The sequence below is a fragment of the Coregonus clupeaformis genome, chromosome 30 (genome assembly GCF_020615455.1).
Source record: "Coregonus clupeaformis isolate EN_2021a chromosome 30, ASM2061545v1, whole genome shotgun sequence".
Taxonomy (NCBI): Eukaryota; Metazoa; Chordata; class Actinopteri; order Salmoniformes; family Salmonidae; genus Coregonus; species Coregonus clupeaformis.
The window spans coordinates 48056260-48079800 of NC_059221.1; the positions used below are offsets into that span (position 1 = coordinate 48056260).

Consider the following 23541-nt stretch of genomic DNA (forward strand, 5'->3'; position numbering starts at 1 on the left):
TTTTTGTTGGCTATTATTCAGATAGAAGTTGTAGGCCTATTGATGTCGTCATATGTCTTGTTTTAAGACAATGATCTCAATCATAACGGATTAATTTAATGGAACTCTCTCTGGGCAGATGCATCAGAATGTGATTGCTTAAATTGCTTGCATTCCAAACAGTTTCTGTGTCATTTATGCTACAGATTAATGGTGTCAATGCTAATAAAGGGAGAAGGGGATATGCGGAGAGAAAGTGAGAGAGAAAGAGAGAGAGAGAGTTGGGAGACCAATCGCTGCCGGTGGGTGTTTTTGTGTGATTCATTTGGCGGAGACGCGCGCTCGCTGCTTGGCTGGATGGCTGCATGCGCTGTCCCCTTCAGCACCGAAAACCCGAGGCGCGTGCATCTGTGAGTGAGCTGCGAAGGCGCGAGGAACCCTCAATCAAGTCACGGAAAAGCAGGTAGGCATTTTTGAAAATTACATATTTCGTTTAATAGTTTTCGTATGTCTGAGAAGGTCCCATCAAACATAATTCTTCCATATCCCCCCTCTCTCTCCCTCTATCTGAAGAATCCATCGCTCTTCATCCATCTGCCTTTTTTCTCCCTCATTGTTAAATTCATTACCCTCGATGGTTCTGCAAATTAGCCTTTCAATAACTATTTATCCTTTAATTATCGACATGCATAGTTGATGTTGACAGTCCACTGTATCGTTAATCAGAATCGTGACCTGTAGCTAAATGAGAGGGTTCAGGTTTGGGAAAGGAAACTGCTGAGCTCCGCAATGAAGTTCCGATATTGACCCAAAGGGATGCGCTCTCTGCTCTGTTTCGCGCGCCAAGGAACGGCATCCCCTCTGATGGCATTTAGGAATGATCCATACATCTGATCTTATCCGTAGCCCAAATGTCGTATTTTGTGATATGATTAATTATAATTAATATGGGAAAATTAGATGAAAATAATTGGGATATCAATAGTGTGATTTTCAGAGCTCACTGAAAAGGGACGCATTATTCACACACATGACGCTGTCTCAATCTATAGACGCAAAATGTTACATTGAATTTGAATGAAAAACATTATGGCTTGATAATGTTTTTATCTAATTATATGTAGCCTACTTTGAAGATATCATTAGGTCGTTATTTCTCTTTGGAGCACAAACAAGGTTTGTATACCGCAGCTACCTGCTTCATGCCACTGCTTTAATCAGTCGTGCGTATCAGAGGGTGGTGGTGTTGTATCCTGCATTGATCCCAATCTATCCCCGCAACAAACCCACACACCACTTCCACCACGTATTCTGTAAGGAGTTCCGTTGCTTCTCTCATCTACAAGAACGGGTCAAGGGAAGAATTGGAGGATCACAAGTCAATTTAGGGGGGAACCGTTGGAGGGATTTGGGATGTGTTTGATTCGGTCCCGTTGGTTGGTGTCTTTACCTGCCTGTGATCTGAATGCACAAAAACTATGTCATATTCAACGGGTGCGGTGAGAGGGGGGAAACGAAGTAGGAGGAGGGAGAGGAACGGGCGGGGAGAGGGGGGAGAGAAACGAGCAGAAGGAGGGAGAGAAAATAGCAGAGGGAGAGAGATGCGAAAAAGAGAGAAAAGCTATCACTTTGTGAAAAGAGCACTGCGCTCCCCAGAGAGGATGGTGCAGCATGACACCTAGCGATTGGTGTAAATTAAAAAGTGAAATGGTTCAGCAGCTGCCTTGCAGGGTAATACTCCCCTCATCATACTGCTAACAAAAACGATCACACTGCTGGAATTTCTCTCTTATTAGTGAGTCAAACGTTCCAACCCGAGCAGGATCGAAAGTGATCACGTTTTATTGCAGAAATGAAATAAAATTGTGTAAAAGAAAACAATATGTTGTAAGATCCATTCTTACACTGTAAACCCCAAGGCATTTTTAACTCAAATACTTCTAGTAAGTTGAACTCAAAGTCAATGAAAAGTCATTATTACTTCAAATGTTTATGTTGTACTGACTCAAAACTAAATGAGAAGTTACATCAACTCTATTTAAAAAAAGGTATTATAACAAATAACAACAAATTCACTTTATCCCAGCATGCTCTACTGCAGGTTGATTTTTTGGAATTGTTTTTAATATCTGTGTTTTTGCATGTACATTGAGGGATTGATGGATAAATCTTATGCTACACAAAGATAAATACATTATTTATATAAACGAATCTAATCATTTAGTTTGATTTTTTGCACCCCTTACTGAAATGGTTGTTCCAGTTTAAATGGCTTAGGTAGTCTCCACATCCTTTTCCTAACCCTTGCAGTCATTGTGAATGCAGGTTGTTGGTGAATAATAATTCCAACTGTTGGATATCCTATCTCTGGCTGGTTTCCAATATGAATTACACATCACTTTGCAAGCCAGCATAATGTGACTTGCAGTTAGGGTTGCAAAGTTCTTGTAAATATCCCAGTTTTTCCAGAAATTGCAGTTGGAAGATTCCTGGAAATCCTTCAACCAGGATTTTTTGAAAATCTGGAAAAGTTACTGGAATGTTGTTTGACCTCAAAATAAGGCCTTATGTAATGTATTGTCATAAAACGTTTAATTATAATGATAATATTCACCTAGGAATTCACTTGGTGAAGGCCACAGGACTGAAAATGAATGAATTCAACAACCATGTCTCTGTCACTAACAATAAAGTCATGGGTGGTAACTCTACAATTCACTCGAAAGGCAAGGCACACTGGGAAATTATATTGGATGCGTGGCTTAGTGGGGGCGTTACTCAAAATGTTCAAGCTGATACAACTCAAATCTGGAACCCCTACAGGCTCACAGTGACTATCGTTTTGAGTAAAGACTACAAAATCATTTTAAGTAACTGTACTCAAATATATTAAGTGCAACGGATTTCCCCAAAGGTTTTGAGTAATGACAGCAAATTGGGGTTTACAGTATACGCATGAATACATCCTGAATGGCGAATTAGGAATATAACTTAACCATAAAGGTGCACTGTTTTATGTTAAAATGCGTGTGCCTTACCCAATTGCATTAGAACATTTTTTTTCACCTGCTCTTTCCATGACAGACTTACCAAGTGAATCGAGGTGAAAGCTATGATCCCTTATTGATGTCACTTGTTAAATCCACTTCAATCAGTGTAGATGAAGGGGAGGAGACAGGTTAAAGAAGGATTTTTAAGCCTTGAGACAAATGAGACATGGAATGTGTATGTGTGCCATTCAGAGGGTGAATGGGCAAGACAAAATAGAAATATTGCCACGATGTGAGAATATACATTAGGCTATTTATATGCAACGATACAGAAGTCCCCTAGCATCTCAGGATCCCATAAATGCGCAGCCGGTTCAGCCCACACAAGCATACTGCGCAGCATCTGTGCCTTTAGGAACGCACCCGGACGCACGCAAAAGTGGTTATGGCGCGCAGTGGGAACTTTAGACTTATTTAGCCAATACTGCCGTATGTACAGTATAGCTATAATGTTAATGAATTTCATAGATTTTTTTCACATTGTAATGTTATTAATATGCTCTTCTGTCTAACTCAGAAGAATATCCACACATTTTACTATTTTGGTCAAACCATAACAGATCAAACACACCAGTAGGAAGGCCCTCTTCATCTGTCTCAATGATCGCCTTTTCTTCATGCCTTTGTTTTGTCTGAGGAATATTGAGTGGTGATATGATATTAATTATAAAAGCTAATTAGTGGGCTACAGATAATCTAGGCCGCCAATGGATCGTATATTTTGAGGTAAAGAGGGCACCCAGTAGCCTAATCTGATTGGCCAGCAATGACATCACTTAAATTCGTGAAGGACATTCAAAGCGGAACGAGACCAGTAAGAAAACTATGAGAGTTAAACCAAACCTGCTCTACGAAAGCCTCTTCTCACTGACTCACATACTAGGACGGCTTGCTACATTATTACTGTACTGTTTCTGATAATAACTATTAGGTAGCGGAGGTGACACCTTCCAGGTGTTGATTCCCATGCAGCTGTCAGTCAAACAGGTGTAGAACCAGTAGAAGTTCATACTGAATGATTACACACTGAATGATGCATTCTGGAGCATTGTTGATGTGTTTGACAGGTTTGGCACTGGCGGGTAGGATGGACTTGTCAGTGGGATAGGATTGGCGGTTGTGTGTGTGTGTGAGTGAGGGGGGAGGGGGCTGTACTGTGTGTGTTGCAAATGCTCATCTGTCTCTTGCTCTTGAATCTGGAAGACAGGCGTTGTAGCATGAACAGTGATTTGTGAATGTCAGTGTGTGTGTGTGTGTGTGTGTGTGTGTGTGTGTGTGTGTGTGTGTGTGTGTGTGTGTGTGTGTGTGTGTGTGTGTGTGTGTGTGAGGGAGGGAGAGACTGTGTGTGCTACCCAGTAGATGGCTGACTGAGGCACTGACTGCTTCGTGTTCTCTGTGTGTGTATCTTGCAGGGTCTGCTGAAGATGTGAGTTCAGGATTACCATCGCTGCAGCTGCACTCGCCTCCTCTACGAGTCTCTCTCTCTCTCTCTCTCTCTCTCTCTGTCTCTCCTCTACTGGGACATGCATGCCTCATGGGGCTGGGACATCTTAGAGCGGCCTGCTAACTCCTCCCCTAACTCCTCCCCCGGGGGACTGACCCCCTTTCACACATGATCCCACCCACGCTCTCCAAGGTATCTCCTCAGTAACTCCTCCCACAATAGCCACTGCCACCCAACTGTTACCATGGCGTTGTCGGAACCCCAACGCCCTCCTTTTCTCCTCGCCGCATGCCACTTCCTTTTCCACTTCCTTGCCACATGTTCCTGGCTCCTACCCCTGGCCTCCCCTCAGCGAATCACGGACCCCGCCATCGGCACTGCGCCCAATCAGGAGTACGCCCACTCCATACGATTGGAAGGTGACATCATCCTGGGCGGCCTTTTCCCGGTGCACTCCCGGGGGGGCGGCGGTGTGCCCTGCGGGGAACTAAAGAAGGAGAAAGGGATCCATCGTCTTGAGGCCATGATGTTCGCCATCGACCTGATCAACAAGGACACAGAGCTGCTCCCCAACATCACCCTGGGTGCCCGGATCCTAGACACCTGCTCCAGAGACACCTACGCCCTGGAGCAGTCGCTGACCTTTGTCCAGGCCCTCATCGAGAAGGACGGCTCAGACGTACGCTGTGCTAACGGCGACCCGCCCATCTTCGCCAAGCCTGATAAGATCGTGGGGGTGATCGGGGCAGCGGCCAGCTCCGTGTCCATCATGGTTGCCAATATACTGAGGCTGTTCAAGGTAAGGACACTGGAACGGGTCTGGGTTGGGTTTGGGTGGGTCTGGTTTATTTTGACTTGAGTTTGGTTGGGTCTTGGTTAGACAGGCTGGGTCTGGGTTAAGAACCCTGCTTGTTTCAGTGTGGGTGATGTCATGGTTTGTGTTTACATTGATGTTGGAGTCATGGATCTTTGTGTTGTGTTTGTGCTGATACAATGGCACTGTGTGTGTAGGTGTTGAACACCAGCCACTGTGTGTTGGATGTAGGGGGTCTCTTTACAGTAAATGGAGTATATTGCTGGCTGCCAGGGCCTGGGTTTCATCATGTCTATCTCCCCCCCTCCTCCTCCTCCTCCTCCTCCTCCTCCTCCTCCTCCTCAGAGGGATGCTTATTGTTCCAGCAGGATATTACCCTGGCCTGAGCTAAACCCTGTGTGTGTGTGTGTGTGTGTGACAGTCAGTCAGTCAGAGCCATTATTGTGTTCTAGAAGCAGCCTGGCTTCTGACATTGGTTCTCTGGTATTACACACAGAGACGCCACTTCAGCCAGACGTGCTTGCTCGCTACTGCAGGCAGATATAGTTCAATTGTGACAACCAATTAAAATGCAGTCAATCTTATTAAAGAATACTCCACTTCACTCTGCCCCTAGCCCCGGAGACTGTTTGTGTGTGTGTGTATTTGGCTTTGGGCATGGGAGTTGTTAAAATTAGATCTGCGCAAGACTGGTCTAAACTTGTCTTTCTAGAACATGGAGAAACAATGAAATCAATTACTGTCTAGGGTACAAAAGCCAATTAATGGTAGAGTGGATGTAATGGAGGAGTGTATAAGAGTGTGTGTTGCCACCGTCATTAGTCAAACAAGATCGATGCGAGCGCAATGTGGAAATATGTGTATCCTAATGATTCATGTGACTCTCTCTCTCTCTCTCTCTCTCTCTCTCTCTCTCTCTCTCTCTCTCTCTCTCTCTCTCTCTCTCTCTCTCTCTCTCTCTCTCTCTCTCTCTCTCTCTCTCTCTTCTCTCTCTCTCTCTCTCTCTCTCTCTCTCTCTCTCTCTCTCTCTCTCTCTCTCTCTCTCTCTCTCTCTCTCTCTCTCTCTCTCTCTCTCTCTCTCTCTCTCTCTCTCTCTCTCTCTCTCTCTCTCTCTCTCTCTCTCTCTCTCTCTCTCTCTCTCTCTCTCTCATATATATATATCACTGCCCTGGCTCTGTGCCCTGGCGGTGCTGTATTCTTAACATGTGGTTAATAATACTAAACATGATTTTGGGAGGAATCTGTCATGGAAACAGAACACAAAGGGCCTTGATTTTGGGTCGCAGCGCCTCGCTCTCATTTTTCTAATAGGATTTAGAGCAGGGGATTGGTAGGCGTGTGTGTGTGTATCTGTCAGTGTGTTTGTATTGTAGCATATCTGTGTGTGTTTTCCATCCAACAGGGATGCTGGCCCATGTTGACTCCAATGCTTCCCACAGTTGTGTCAAGTTGGCTGGATGTCCTTTGGGTGGTGGACCATTCTTGATACACACGGGAAACTGTTGAGCCTGAAAAACCCAGCAGCATTGCAGTTCTTGACACAAACCGCTGCGCCTGGCACCTACTATCATAACCCGTTCAAAGGCACTTAGATATTTTCTCTTGCCCATTCTCCCTCTGAATGGCACACATACACAATCCACTCTGGTTAAAGTGGATTTAACAAGTGACATCAATAAGGGATCATATCTTTCACCTGGATTCCCCTGGTCAGTCTATGTCATGGAAGGTGTTCTTAATGTTTTGTACACTCAATGTATGTGTGTGTGTGTGTGCATTGTAGCATATCTGTGTGTGTTTGTGTTTGTGTGTATGTGTCTGGAAGGATGGATTGTGCTCTGTATCACATTACTATGTAGATGCTTCATCTGCTGCTTCATGTCTCATGAATAATGCAGTGTGTGTTGCAGTCTGGAAATAGCATGTTGGAGAATATGTCATAAACATACTGGGTGGCATGGGCCAGCTAATCTCCCTGCTGGAGCACCAAGACTCCATTAGTCAGCACAGAGGAGAACCCAGATGCATTGAGCAGACACCACCAGCATGGTAAACCCAAATGGGGAAGCCCAGTGATGGTGGAAACTGTGAGGAATTAGATCCAAGATGGAGGTCAGATGGATGGAGGTTCCTGCCCTGGACTTTTCAGACACAACATGCTCTCCCACTCAGCCAGGAGTTCTTCACATCACAACAACAATAACCAGAAGATCTCATTAGAGAGGAGAGACTGACTGCGTCCCAAATGGCAACCTATTCCCTATGTAATGCACTACTTTTGACCATGGCCCATAGGGCTCTGGTCAAAAGTAGGGGACTGCTTAGGGAATAGGGGGACACAGACATAGTCTCAAACAAGAGGAGAACCCAGATGCACTGAGCAGACACTACCACATGGTGGTGGTGGAAACTGGGAGAAAATAGATGGAGGATGGATGTATGGACCTTCCAGCCCTGGATACCCCAAACAGACACAACAGTTTCCCTCCAGTAACCCTTCCTCCTTGCTGCTCCATGTTTCACCCCCTGTCTCTCTAAAGAGCAGGGCTGGTAGTGGACACAGACTGTGGGTATCTCCTCCCTCCATTGCCCCCTGTAAGGCAGGTTAACCAGGCCTACACCTGTCTTGCCTGCCTGGCTGCTTGGGTATTGATTGAGAAGCTCCAGAGGGTCCAGGTTGGTAATTATACTGTTGATTATATATCTATGGGACTCTGGATCACTCTGGATCACTGAGACGTGTGGCCAGTAGACAGGTTCTGGGTCCATTCTCTTTCAACCATTTCAATTGAAGGAAGGTCTGATAGAAAGGGAATGTTAGTGATATCTTTCCCATCATTTACCATGCTATTCAAAATCCATTTGTGTTGGGGAGGAATAAGGGGTGTCTGTGTGTGCATCCGTGCATTTGTGCGCGAGTGCATGTAGATTTAATAGATAACGCAACATCCAACAATGCAGCGTCTGGAGCAGTATAATCTGCTGCGATGTGTGATATTACCCATAGTCTCTGTATTACTGTGTTACTATTGTCTGATAGGATGAGGAGAAGATCGCTGCTCTGTTGTCTGAGCTGGATTTCCTAGTCTGTCCATGGATCTCTCAACAGGCCAAGAGGGAGGAGGATTGAGGGGGTGTAAAGGAACGATTATTTCAGAGTCTTGCTGAGAATCAAATTGGCGAGAGCAAATGTTTTCAGGCTCCCGGAACGTGATGCGCTCTGTAGTTGAACTAAGAACATGTTGATAAAAGATGATAATTTCAAGGACTGCTCAGCAAATTATTAATCAATTGTGTTGCTCCATTACACTCTGAAGACAACAATTAGATTGGAATGGAATTAACAAATACATACTCATGAGTCATACATGACACATAGGAGTCATCAGGATGATTTTGCCCTCTGCATTGAAGATTTTAAAGAACAGAGTTCCAGACGGCCAGGCCAGAAGGCAAGACTTCTGAGGATTTGATTGGACGACAGGTCCAGGCAGAAAGTGTGCTAATATGTGTCTGTTTTACTGTGAACTGAGTTAGGGAGGGAGGGACAGGAAGACAGTGAGTCAGAGACTGACAGAAGAGAGAGACAGAAAGAGAGATTGAGATCAACAGCGAGAAATAGAGAGATTGTCTCTCTCAGGAGTCTCAGGAGTCTAATGATTGTGCTGTTGATTTCCTTAATGATGAGAGAATTAAGTGGCTGATAATGAAGCCAGGAGTTCTTCACATCACAACAACAACAACCAGGAGATCTCATTAGATAGGAGAGACTGACTGCTTCCCAAATGGCACCCTATTCCCTATGTAGTGCACTACTTTTGGACCCATAGGGCTCTGGTCATTAGTAGTGGACAGCTTAGGGAACAGGGAGGACACAGACGTAGACTCTCTCTGCCTGTCTCAATCAAGATGGCTGCCGCACCACAGAGAGTGAAGACCATGCCCTCACTAACGAGGAGAGCTCTAATTGTCCGTCTCAAATGATTTTCAGTCAGCACAACGTACTGTTGATTCATCAAACGAGCCCCACTGGCAACACACTCATTCAATACACATCACACTGATGAACACACACACACACACACACACACACACACACACAGGTTTCTGAGTGAAGTTTGTTTACGTGGTGAGTTCTGATGTGTCTAGCAGTTCCTCCTTAAGCTCTTTGAGAGTGAGTCGAGGTCACCAGAGTTTGTTTTTATAATCAACCTGCTTCTAGAAGAGCCTGGGGGTAGAATGTGTGTTTGGGGCAACTATTCCTTTAAGGGAATGGGGGTAATAAGTGTTTTTGGGTCAGGTCTGTAAGGAAGTTGTGTAAGGGGTGAGAGTAGTGTGTTTGGGCTATGTGTGTCACGACTCACGAGTGTGTGTAACGAGTGTGTGTGAGGAGATTGTGTAATGGATGTGAATGAAATATGTGTGTGATTGTCAGGAGTATATTTGGGGTGTATGTGTTAGGTTGGTGTGTTTGTCTGTGTTAGTGTGTATATAGATGTAGGAAGTGTGTTTGAAGGTTGTACTTGGGCTGAGTGTGTAAGATGTGTGAGTTTCAAAAGTGTCTGTTAGCAGTGTTCTTGGTCTGCTTGTGTTAGAAGTGTGTGTTAGCAGTGTTCTTGGTCTGCTTGTGTTAGAAGTGTGTGTTAGCAGTGTTCTTGGTCTGCTTGTGTAAGAAGTGTGTTTGGGCTGTTCTCTGAGACTTGTCACCTGCCTCTAAGGAAGCCCCAAGGGTTGAAGAGGAGATGTGTGAAATCTAGTGCCTGACTGAAAATGACTCTAGGCTGCCTCTTATAACCGCCTGTCAGAGTGACACACTGCAAAACAGCTCCCCATGCATGGCTTTTGCCTGAGAGAGACACTGGCTGGTTATCATTATGCAGCTTATCTCTATGGGTAGTCAAAGCAAGATGGTTCCATGGCATGAACAACAGCTTTGTTTTTGTTGTTGAACAACATAAGGAGACTAATGGGAGTTTGGAACTCAGTGGTTGGTTCACTTGGTTGTGATGAGTGATGGAATAGTCCCAAAGGGCAAACCCCAAGCTAAATCACCCTCACCTCTGTCCTTTACAAGTATTTGAAAATATTAAAATTCTGTACTTGACCCAGGTTTTGTGCACTAGCGCCTAGAGCTCAGTTAGAAAGCGGGAATACAGGGAAAGAGGGGAACAAGAGGGTTGGAAGAGAACGAAGGGAAAAGAAGGGAAGAAAGATGAACTCTCCTCTCTTTTCCCAGCCTCCTGTCCAGAGGGAGCTGGTTCTATGTTTTATTAGCACCCCAGCATTATTTATAAAAGGGTTGTGGGAAAACATGGAAACAACATTAGTGGAGGAGGAGAGAGAGCTGAAAATAGGCTGGAAACACGTATTTTCTGGAGGCTGTGAATACTTAAATCGAGGTTAAATGGTGGTCGGCAGCACGGCACTCTCCTGTTCTCTCAGAACCCATTTCCAGACTAATACAGGAATGATGTCATCGGGATGTATATGTATTTTCTTCCTCTCTATGATCTCTCTATCATGTATCCCCCTGTCAATGGATGGATTTACTGATTGATATGCAGAGACTGAGTGAATGTGTAACAGACAGGTGTATCTACTACAAGAAATCAGACCTTTTTAACTCCACCTACTTTGAGACAAAAGCTAGTTATGAAGAACCCAATCTTTAAGAGCAGGGCTGAGTGTGTGTAGTTGTAGAGAGAGACTGGTGAGACCCAGAGAGTAGAATGGTAAAAGGTGAGAAAGCCTCTAAACTGCCTTGTCTATGTATTTTTAACTGGCTGTCCTTTTGGATCTGTGTGAATAATGCATAAGAGGGAGAGGAGGAATAGCCACAAAGTGTTGGAGTTTAATAGCCTTTGTGGCAGAGCAGGGCCCCACTGCGCCTCAGGGGCAACCCCTCCTTCATCCATCTCTCCATCCCTCCCTCCATCCCTGATCTCTCCATTCCTCCCTCCTCCACAGGCTACCTAAGGACCTGTGTGTGACTAATTATTTTATTTTACCTTTATTTAACTAGGCAAGTCAGTTAAGAACAAATTCTTATTTACAATGACGGCCTACACTGGCCAAACCCGGACGACGCTGGGCCAATTGTGCGTAAAGGCGTCAGCAAGCTTCAGTTCGGCTGGCGGCTAGCCGAAGTGTTTGCATACTCCCTTAAAGTAAAAGTCCACCCAAAAACTATATTTTGGTATTTGTTTCATTAGTCCATTGTTGACATAGTCCCAAAATGTTTTGCTTTCACCAATCAGGTTTTCAAGATATGTAGCTTTCAAAATACAGAAATCATCCCCGTATGATGCAGGGAGGCAGGGAGGGAGAGACAGGGGGAGGGAGGGATGGAGGGAGAGAGGGGGGAGGGAGAGAGGTAGAGCGAGAGGAAAGGAATGAGTTTACTGGTCTCAGATCTCTATAATTTGTCTTGTAGTGTGACGACCACCCTCTGATTTCCATTATAATGTGACAGAGGGAGCGAGAGAGAGAGAGAGAGAGAGAGAGAGAGAGAGAGAGTTTGTGTATGTGCGTGCACAGCAAATTGGCCAGTGTTACCTAGTGTTGATTTTTCAGTGTAACATTTCTAGTGTTGATACAGGTGAAAAAGAACCCCAGTGTTGGTGATAACAACCAGTGTTAACCCAAAATCACGCCCATCATTATCATATTTCCCAGCATGTTGTATTGAAGGTAGATTTTTTTAAATTACCAATCTGTTATTTTGATTTATTGCACCCATTACTGAAATGGATGTTCCAGTTTAGATGGTTTAGACGGAGGGAGTATGTGTGATCTCTTCCTCTCTATGATCTCTCTATCATGTATCCCTCTGTCAATTTACTGATTGATATGCAGAGACTGAGTGAATGTGTAACAGACAGGTGTATCTACTACAATAAATCAGACCTTTTTAACTCCACCTACTTTGAGACAAAAGGTAGTTATGAAGAACCCAATCTTTAAGAGCAGGGCTGAGTGTGTGTAGCTGTAGAGAGAGACTGGTGAGACCCAGAGAGCAGAATGGTAAAAGGTGAGAAAGCCTCTAAACTGCGTCGGCCTTGGGACCTGTGTGTGACTAAGGATGACATCACCAAAGACCAGGGTACCCTCAGGAAGGGAGGGAGGTTTGGAAGGAGAGGTAGAGAGAAAGAGGCAGAGAGAGAGAGGAAAGGAAAGGAAGGAGTTTACTGGTCTCAAATCTCTATAATTTGTTATGTAGCGTGACGGCCACCCTCTGATTTTCATTATAAAGTGAGAGAGGAGAAAGAGAGAGAGAGGGAGAGAGAGAGAGAGAGAGAGTATGTGCGTATAAGAAAAAGTGTGTGGCACTGCAGTGCTAATCAATAGCTGCTCTCAGCCCTCCTTCTCCCCTCTCTCCTCTCCTCCCCTCTCCCCCATGGGGAAGGTGTGTATTTGCCTGAATAATTGGTGCTGTGCCTCTCCAGCCTCTGAAGTTTCCCACTTTTTCACAGACTTGAATAAGTCTCCAGGTAGAAATTGCTCTGACATCAAGGTCTAGATCTTTACTTGTTTGCTGATGAAATACAGAACACTTGGTCTGCATGTGGGACCATTTTCATGCGGTTTTGGCCACAAACAGTATTGTACATTCACATCTCAAATGGAATAAATTGAATTTTCCCTGTACACCCCCCCAACAGGAGCCCAGAGGTATCACATCATGGCCCTTTGATCTCTCCAGCAGAGGGCCTGATGGGTAGCAGAGAGGTGACATCTCTCCTCTCTTTTCTCTCTCTAATCTCCATCCCTTCATTTCTCTCATGTCATAGAGTAGAGCAGGAGGAGAGAGGAGCTGTGGGCGCAAACCTTAAAATTCAACAGCACCTCTCAGGAATTAGGCTACACATGGGAGCCAACTGTTCCAATCATTTCATTCATTGTGTCAGAAATGGAACACTATTCCCTATGGCTTTCAGAAACTAGTTAAATATCTGGGTCATACCCTGCAGTTCCTGTTGTGAATAATTCAGTTGATTTGATTGAATGTTAAAATGCATACTGATAGTTTGGATATCAGTATAGCAGCATTATTTAAATGTTTGTGAAAGTTATTAAGTGTGAATCATATCAAATCAAAACAAATCGTTTTTGTCACATGCGCTGACAACAACGGCTGAATACTTTACTGTGAAATGCTTCCTTCCCGACGATGCAGAGTAAAAAAACTAAAATGTAACACAAGAGGAATAAAATACAGGAATGAAGCCATACGCAGGGAGTACCAGTACCATATCAATGTCAAATAATCAAATAGTGTCCAGATGGATGGTTATTTCTGTTCCTGTTGTGACACCTCTCCTGTGTGTCAAACATCCTCACTTCGTCTCAGAACAGAACCGGCTCCAAATTTGATTGAAAAATGAACCACCATGAGACCACTTAGCCCTTCCATAAGGGACTAATCTAATTAATTATCAGTTTCACGCTGTTGGCCCACACACACACACACACACACACACACACACACACACAGACACACACACACACACACACACACACACACACACAGGTATGTACGGAGGAGAGCTAAAACTCATTCATTATTATCTGTGTGGCCTTAATTGAACCAAACACACACATGCACACACACACACACACACACACACACACACACACACACACACACACACACACACACACACACACACACACACACTCATTTGAGGGCAGAAAGCATCCCTTTCTGCATCCTCTCCCAGCTCCCCTGCCTCTGCCAAGTGCCACTTCAATGATGGAATAATTTTTAATAGGCTACTTTAGGTGTCATATATAATTACCCGCAGCATGAATTAGCAATTTATTTAGTTGAAAAAGTCAACTGTTCATAAATCAAGCCAGCGCTAAATCTACATCATTTCAAGCCAGAAATATAATAATATAGACTTTGGGTTTTCTGTTTGTGCACCCTATTCCCTACATAGTGCACTACTTTGGCAAGAGCCCTGTGGGCCGTGGTCAAATGTAGTTTACTATATAGGGAATAGGGTGCCATTTGGGATGAAGCCTTTCACTCTGAGTGGAGAGGGACTCTAGCTATTAATCCTGAGTAAATGGAAAGACTGAGATCCATAACAATATTAAACATGCTCAATTAAACACATACACAGCGGGAGGGTCTAGCGGAAAGGCAGACAAACCTCGTTTGTACAACCAACACCACGCCCATGTAATTAACTACATACCACCACAAAATGCCCATCTCATTACCTACATACAGTGCCATACTGTTAGCCTGGTCCCAGATCTGTTTCTGCTCTTGCCAACTCTATTGCTCATTGATAAGCCAAACATGACAATGATCAGTGCTGAACCGTGACTATAGGACATTCAGAGGGACCACAAATCGTCCAATACATTGTATCAAACTAAAAAATCCAGAAAATAACAGAAAATATAGCATCACTTAATGCGGCCGAAATAATATACAGTGGGGAAAAAAAGTATTTAGTCAGCCACCAATTGTGCAAGTTCTCCCACTTAAAAAGATGAGAGAGGCCTGTAATTTTCATCATAGGTACACGTCAACTATGACAGACAAAATGAGAACATTTTTTTCCAGAAAATCACATTGTAGGATTTTTAATGAATTTATTTGCAAATTATGGTGGAAAATAAGTATTTGGTCAATAACAAAAGTTTCTCAATACTTTGTTATATACCCTTTGTTGGCAATGACACAGGTCAAACGTTTTCTGTAAGTCTTCACAAGGTTTTCACACACTGTTGCTGGTATTTTGGCCCATTCCTCCATGCAGATCTCCTCTAGAGCAGTGATGTTTTGGGGCTGTCGCTGGGCAACACGGACTTTCAACTCCCTCCAAAGATTTTCTATGGGGTTGAGATCTGGAGACTGGCTAGGACACATCTGGCACTGCAGGATTTGAATCCCTGGCGGCGTAGTGTGTTACTGATGGTAGGCTTTGTTACTTTGGTCCCAGCTCTCTGCACGTCATTCACTAGGTCCCCCTGTGTGGTTCTGGGATTTTTGCTCACCGTTCTTGTGATCATTTTGACCCCACGGGGTGAGATCTTGCGTGGAGCCCCAGATCGAGGGAGATTATCAGTGGTCTTGTATGTCTTCCATTTCCTAATAATTGCTCCCACAGTTGATTTCTTCAAACCAAGCTGCTTACCTAACAAGTTCAAACAGGTGCCATTAATACAGGTAACAAGTGGAGGACAGAGGAGCCTCTTAAAGAAGAAGTTACAGGTCTGTGAGAGCCAGAAATCTTGCTTGTTTGTAGGTGACCAAATACTTATTTTCCACCATAATTTGCAAATAAATTCATTAAAAATCCTACAATGTGATTTTCTGGATTTTTTTTCTCAATTTGTCTGTCATAGTTGACGTGTACCTATGATAAAAATTACAGGCCTCTTATCTTTTTAAGTGGGAGAACTTGCACAATTGGTGGCTGACTAAATATTTTTCCCCCCACTGTATTCTGTAGTTGGACCATTCTAGTTCTAGTGAAGGAGGAGCAATGCTTTTTGATGACATTATGAATGAATCAAACAAGCTTGGCTACGCTTCGGGCTGCAGCACACACATAGACAGAACCGGCAAGGACACACAGCATAAAATAATGAGACCAGCAAAACAAAAGCACACTGTTTACACAACCTATGGTAGCCTAACACCTCTATCACCAATAGCAACAACAACAGTGTGAAATCAAAGGTGACAGGCTCATGGTGCTGAAAGGACAGCGACCATAATACCTGTGCACTCCATGGCTCTGAAGGAGAGCCAATTTTGGTTAAACACATAGACACGGCTGATAGGCAGAAGACAGCAGTCACACACAGCATCAAATAATGTTAAAGAATATGCTGCCCATTCACTCCAGTAGGCCCCATGAAATCATAACAATACAAAAGCACAACCATTTTATTTCCAAAATGTTCATCACAATAACACGTGATCGAAAGTTTAAATGCAACAATGTTTCACTGTCATTATTTTCAAAGAGAAGAAGACTTTGAGGCTGTAATCACTGCCAAAGGTGCTTCAACAAAGTACTGAGTAAAGGGTCTGAATACTTATGTAAATGTGATATTTAAGGGGGGTTTTGTGTGCAACAATGTAAAAAAAAAACTGTTTTTGCTTTGTCATTATGGGGTATTGTGTGTAGTTTGATGAGAAAAAAATAAATATGTAATCCATTTTAGCATAAGGCTGTAACGTAACAAAATGTGGAAAAAGTCAAGGGGTCTGAATACTTTCCGAATGCACTGTAGCTATCTGCAACAAAAAACAGTGCCACACCAGATGATGATAATTTGTAAACAAAGTTTAAAAGAAGTTCGAAAGTTAATCTTGAAAAGTGTGATGCTAACAAATTAGCAACAACATCCACCTTGAAGTTGATAAAAGCTGCTGCAGCCGCCGTCGCCATTGTCACACTACTACAACACAAGCTAGCTAACATTGTCACATTACTATAACACACACTAGCTAACTTTACTAGCGTAGCGCCTCGATCACACCGACAGCATCATTGTATTTTGGTACACCAGATGTACATTCATTTCCAATGGAACGCTGCGTTTGCCTTGCAGCATTGCGTTGCAGAGGCAGTTGCAGTTGCAGTGCGTTCTGTGTGGTGCATAGGTTGGATTTATCTAATGTATGCATCAAATTGTATATGTAGACGGCTTGACAGAAATGGTAGCAGAAGGTGAATGTTGAACTTTTGTTGCTCACATATTCAGATGATGCTGCGTACCATTTTGCGCAATGAAGCTGTAGGTGTTATCGAGGCATTAGTGTGGGAAAACTACTGCTTGCGCTACTGATTATTTTCTCTTGCGCTCTCAGTAGTGAGGTGTGTAGGGTGTGTAAGCCTTCGAGAAGGCCTGGACCCGTCACTTTAAAAACAAAAACGGTCCCACCCATTGCAAGTCAAAATGTGATTGGTTCATTCCACTGTCACTCCAAAATTCTGCTCTAACACAGTTGAACGGCAGAGGCCTTCTGTCCAGCTTCTGAAGGCCTAGCCAATGGATGGCTGGCTGAGCTAGCTAAACTTTTCTACCCAGAGACCACCAACTAAAATCCTGATTGGATATTTTCAGTATTAACCCTTCTCTTTCAGTATTAACCCTTCTCTTTCCAACACAACGGAAGAGATGAAATCAGAAGATCATAAAAATTATTTCAAAGATGAAATAGAAATTTAAAACAAAATTGTATTTTTTATTACCTTTGGCCCTCATGATTCCCCACTGACAACGATTGACAAGGAGTTGGCATGATATCACAAGCAGACTGGCACTCAGGCTCCTATACTATATTATCTTTTAGCATACTGTAATCCCCTCTTCTTATTTCAGTTCTTATCTACAGTATTTCCCGAAGTCATCATCTCAGTCAGCATCTTTATTTCTGGGAACCCATTTGATCTGTACGGATCCACAACACATTTCCTCTCTCAGCTGAGATATACAGTGGGGTCGAAAATTATTGACACCCTTGGTAAAAATGTAAATGTAATAAAAATTTGCAATAACGACTGTATGTAATAAATAATTCAAATACTGAACTATATTGTATGCAATTTATATATATATTATTTTATACTATGTCACGCCCTGATCTAGAGAACTCTTGTTGGTTGGGTCAGGGTGTGAGTTTCTGTTGAGATCTATGTTATTTTATTTCTATGTTGTAGATCTAGTTTGATATTTCTATGTTTGGCCGGGTGTGATTCCCAATCAGAGGCAGCTGTCGCTTGTTGTCTCTGATTGGGGATCATACTTAGGTAGCCTGGTTGCCTACCTCAGTTGTGGGATCTTGACTTGTGTTTGGCTTGTTGTTTGAGCTTCACGGTTTGTTATTTTGTCAAGTGTTTATTCGTCTTAATATACACGTACACATACCACGCTGCACCTTGGTCTGACCCGTCTCTCAACGACCGTGACATACTAATACAATTGCTCAGAGGAAGAGATTTTGTTTTCTTCAAAAAGGTAGGGGTCAAAATGATTGACACCCCTAAAGATTCTTCTAAATAAAATTGTCAAAAGTTTAGTATTTGGTCCCATATTCCTAGCACACAATGACCACATCAAGCTTGTGACGCGACAAACTTGTTGGATGCATTTGGTTGTGTTTCCAATTATTTTGTGCCTAATAGAAATTAATGGTAAATAATGTATTGTGTCAATATGGAGTCACTTTTATTGTAAAAAATAATAGAACATGTTTCTAAACACTTCTACATTAATGTGGATGTTACCATGATAATGGATAATCCTGAATGAATTGTGAATAATGATGAGTGACAAAGTTAAGGAGAGTCAAAGACCATACCTCCAAGACATGCCAACCTCCCCTGTTATTGGTAATGTTGAGAGGTTAGCATGTCTTGGGGGTATGATCTTTGACCCTCTGTAACTTTCTCACTCATCATTTTGGAGAGGCTTGGAACCGCACCAAGAGTATAACACAGCTTGTTCTCAATAAGATGTGTTCTCACCCCAATAAAAAAAAACAATACATTGAAATATCTTGTGGTGAAATTCTGGACTGTCTCCTATTACTCTTGGAAAGATCTCTGAGGAAACCAAGGGCTTGTCTTTGCAGTGGTTCCTCCCTGTAGACAGTGATAAACATGATTAGTGTTTTTTATGTTGTGATGGTGTTTTAAGAGGTAAAGCTGTTGCAAGTAAGCAGACCCTTAGGGTTTCGAGATGCGTTAGTCGACTAGTATTATTTGTCATGCCCCGACACCCTGCCACACTCCCAAGGGCAGAGACTATTTCCTTATTTCCATGCAGATTGACTTTATTCGTTGTGCTAGCTAGCTTGTAATTGAAATAAACACCATTAAAACAATATTCCAAACTTTTGATGATGTGGTTACATAGTTAGTATGAGAGAGTCGGGTCTAATGAGATATATGTAAAAGCATGTTGCTGTGTGTTTGTGTAACTAATATGTGTATAACGTAAAAAATGTGTGCACTCACTAACTGGCTAGGGATAAGAGCGTCTGCTAAATGACTAAAATTTAAAAATATATAAAAACTCTACAGCTCTGTGGGCAGGTGTAAAATGTTATACTGTCAGCTACTGTGGTCTGATTACTGTCTGCTGAAGGTCACAGTAGGACACAAGGAGTCTGGCAGTGGAGGCTGCTGAAGGGAGAACGGCTCATAATAATGGCCAGAACGGAGCAAATGGAATGGCATCAAACACATGTATTTGATACCATTCCACTGATTCCGCTCCAGTCATTACCACGAGCCTGTCCTCCTCAATGAAGGTGCCAACAACCTCCTGTGGAGTCTGGTATAGGTGGAATCAACAGGAGAAGATGACGCTTCTATAGGCCTATGTCAGTCAAAACCATCACAGTAAATGTGTTATTGTTATTAATGGACTGTGTGCTCTCCCCCTCTCATTGACATCAGGCTGTGCTGCAGCATGTTGCTGTGTGTGTAACTAATATGTGTATAACTGTATAACTGCTGTAACTGTTAAAGAGAAGCTATGCCAGTCTCAAGGCTGTATACAACCACCTGGTGCTAATGAACACACACACATTACTTGCTGGAATAGTTGGAATAGTTTGATGCACATGGTAATTATGCACATTGAGACGTTGCAGTGACTAATGTCAAGCACCAGCGAGCACTGTGTGTGTGTGTGTGTGTGTGTGTGTGTGTGTGTGTGTGTGTGTGTGTGTGTGTGTGTGTGTGTGTGTGAGCAGTGTGTCTGTGTGAGAGAGGGCAGTCTCTTTGTGTGTGTCTGGTCGCGCGGGTGATACGGCTAGCTGCTGCAGCGGTGTAAATCTTACCATTTCCATAATGCCACCTCCCTGCTGAGAAACGATCGTCTCGCACGAATGCACCCACACCATAGGTCAGTGGTGTCAGGGTGTGTGATGATTGTAGCTCTGGGTGAGTGGCGTGTAGTGTGACCTCCCTGTGTTGTTGTTCTGGGGTTATGATTACACACATGCCTACCTCCTTCATCCCCCTCTCCCTGTCACCCTCTTTCAGTATTTCTCCATGGGGTGATGTTTTGTCAGCCCTGCTGTGTGGTAATGATTGGAGTGTTGACACCATATCGCTACACCACAGGGGGTTGGTGGCACCTTAATTGGGGAGGACAGGCTCGTGGTAATGGCTGGAATGCAATAAGTGGAATGAATTCAAATACATCAAACACCTGGTTTCCATTCACTCCATTCGTCCCCTCAGCAGTCTCCTGAGTCCTGCTACACAGCACATGACTGTGACTTAGTGCAGACACACATGGCTGTGTAGACCTCCAGATAGGCCATGCGTACAGCATCCCTTCTCTCTGCTTCATGGCACCTGGATGGGACTGAGCAAAGGCATACATATGACAACAAGAACCCCAGTGTCTCTGACTGTGTGTGTGCAGTCCCCACTGGAGGAGGATGGAAAGAGAGACAGAGAAAAAGAGAGAGAGGTGGGAAAGAGCGAGAGGGGGAGAAATGGAGCGAGAAGAGAAACAGAGAGAGAGAAACAGAGAGAGAGAGAAACTGACAGAGAGAGACAGAGAGAGACGTGGGAGAGAGCGAGATGAGATTAGTTGTTCTGTGGATATGGAAGTTCTCATACTGCTAGGTTAGATATGCTGATGTCTCTGATTGGGGTCTCAGCTGAAGTGGCAGATTGTGGAGAAATGAAAAACAAAATATAATTTATGTGCATATGTCTGCTACCCATCTACCTACACACCTCTCCTGCTCTCTCACACTGTTCACACACATCTCTGCAAAATCCTGCTGCCCCATTAGAAAAACAACATCTCTCTCAACCTCTCTATAGCCAAGTTTCCATTGACCCAGGTTTATTCGACAAAAGCAATGTTGCAACGAAAAAAAAGTGTTTCTTTGCAGGACAACAATTGTCCTGACCTTCAAGAATGCTTGAATTACTTCGCCTTGCTTTTCTGTCTGGCTGGATGCAAGTTTCACCATCCAGTTATTTCAGATCTAAAGTAGTGTAAGTTTCACCATGGCACGGACTGTGGCGATACGTTGGCACATGAAAATTGTGAGAATATGGCAGATATTTGTAAATTCTTGCATTCTATCCATGCTTGCTTTCACGGGCTACCTGAGACATGAAACAGACATGTGGGAGGGCATACACACACTTAGTAAATGTGTTATTTTTTAACACATCCGTGTGTCAAGTTAGGGACGACACGTGTTACTTTTAACACAATCACTGTGTTGGCACAACATGATTTGTATAAATATTGTCAATTCCTGCAATTAATGTGTTAAAAGCTGAAAATCATACAACACACCCTAGACATGTTAGATTATTGACCAATCACATTGCGGAGTCATCATGCATTTAAGCATGGCTTAGTAGGTGTGTGGCTTTCAGATAGTTATTATTGGCCACCCGAGAGTACATGTCATTCCGGTTAATCTGTTCTGTTGTATTGTCAGCACATGTTAAGGTTGCGCACTGACACTTTCGTAGCGTTAATAAGGCTTACACAAGTGTATGAGTTCCTTAAGTGCCTATGCATATCCCAATATTGGGCTAGTTAGCGCTTTGTTCATTCTTGTTTGTTTCACAATAAAATATATTTTGCATCTTCAAAGTGGTAGGCATGTTGTGTAAATCAAATGATACACACCCCACAAAAATCCATTTGAATTCCAGGTTGTAATGCAAAAAAATAGGAAAAATGCCAAGGGGGTGAATACTTTCGCAAGCCACTGTACATATTTCAATATACAATTAATAACATTATAGTTAAAATACTGTAAAGTGGTAACTATCTCAACATGGAGAAACAATGAAATCAATTACTGTCTAGGGTACAAAAGCCAATTAATGGTAGAGTGGATGTAATGGAGGAGTGTATAAGAGTGTGTGTTGCCACCGTCATTAGTCAAACAAGATCGATGCGAGCGCAATGTGGAAATATGTGTATCCTAATGATTCATGTGACATTCTTAGCCATACACCTCTCCCTCTCTCTCTCTCTCTCTCTACACTTAAAACAATTCTGGGTTGTTTATTTGACCTAACTGCTGGGTTGCAGGCGTTGGTTCACTTAGTGGGGTTGTTTTCTTTCAAAACTTGTGGGTTATTGATACTGGGTGCTGGGTTATTGGTGCTGGTTTATTGAGGGCCACATCAGAAGACTGGAGGTGTAGTTTAGTAGGGGCGTGGCATTGAAATAGTGGTAGAATGTAATGTAGATCACCACGCCAGAGCTCAAGTCTGTGTTCTGTTCCGTTATTACATGGTAATACTTGTTATTACACATGTTATTACATACAGCTACTGTCAATGTGATTCAGCTCCACATTGATAGTAGCTGTCAATGATCCAGCTGTCTCTGGATCAGTGACTAACTGCTGTCAGAGCTTGTTGTTAATGGTGCCAGAGAAGATGGCTGCCGTTTTACAGCCCTCTAACCATTGTACTATTATGTGTGTTTTTCCGCATTATTTGTAATTTATTCTGTACATAATATTTCTGCCATCTTCTCTTATAACCAAAAAGAGCTTCTGGATATCAGGACAGCGATTACTCACCTCGTATTGGACGAAGATTTTTTCTTCAACAAGTCGGACGCTAAGGATATCCTACAGACACCCGACAAGGCCCAAATCCCTGTCATTCGCATGAGAAAGAGACGGAGATATCGTGGACGTAGGTCGGGGTGCCTTGTAAGGATCCAACAGCGAGCGAGTAAACTGCCTCTCCCATCAATCCTATTAGCCAATGTTCAATCATTTGAGAATAAATTAGATGACCTAAGATTATGGTTATCCTACCAAGGGGACATTAAAAACTGTAAAATATTATGTTTCACCGAGTCGTGGCTGAACGACGACATGGACAACATACAGCTAGCGGGCTATACGCTACATCGGCAGGATAGAACGGCTGACTCCGGTAAGACAAGGGGTGGTGGTCTGTGTATATTTGTAAACAACAGCTGGTGCACAAAATCAAATACTAAGGAAGTCTCGAGGTTTTGCTCGCCTGAGGTAGAGTATCTTATGATAAGCTGTAGACCACACTATTTACCAAGAGAGTTTTCATCTATATTTTTCATAGCTGTCTATTTACCACCACAAACCAATGCTGGCATTAAGATTGCACTGAATGAGCTGTATAAGGCTGTAAGTGAACAGGAAAACGCTCATCCAGAGGCAGCGCTCCTAGTGGCCGGGGACTTTAATGCAGGCAAACTTAAATCAGTTCTACCTAATTTCT

The 23541-nt window shown here is 43.2% G+C and overlaps 1 protein-coding gene across 3 annotated transcripts in view; it reads left to right on the forward strand.

The window, feature by feature from the left end:
• The first annotated feature begins 254 nt into the window (after positions 1 to 254).
• The window catches only part of grm8a (glutamate receptor, metabotropic 8a), a 260782-nt gene continuing 237495 nt past the window's right edge, over positions 255 to 23541 (forward strand). For 2 of the 3 annotated variants that reach the window (XM_041857313.2, XM_041857312.2), the window contains exons 1-2: positions 255 to 442; positions 4442 to 5272. In XM_041857313.2, the coding sequence (XP_041713247.1) occupies positions 4718 to 5272 (555 nt within the window). In that variant the 5' untranslated portion in view covers positions 255 to 442; positions 4442 to 4717. The remainder of the gene's footprint in view (positions 443 to 4441; positions 5273 to 23541) is intronic. The other variant, XM_041857314.2, reaches the window with a different exon arrangement.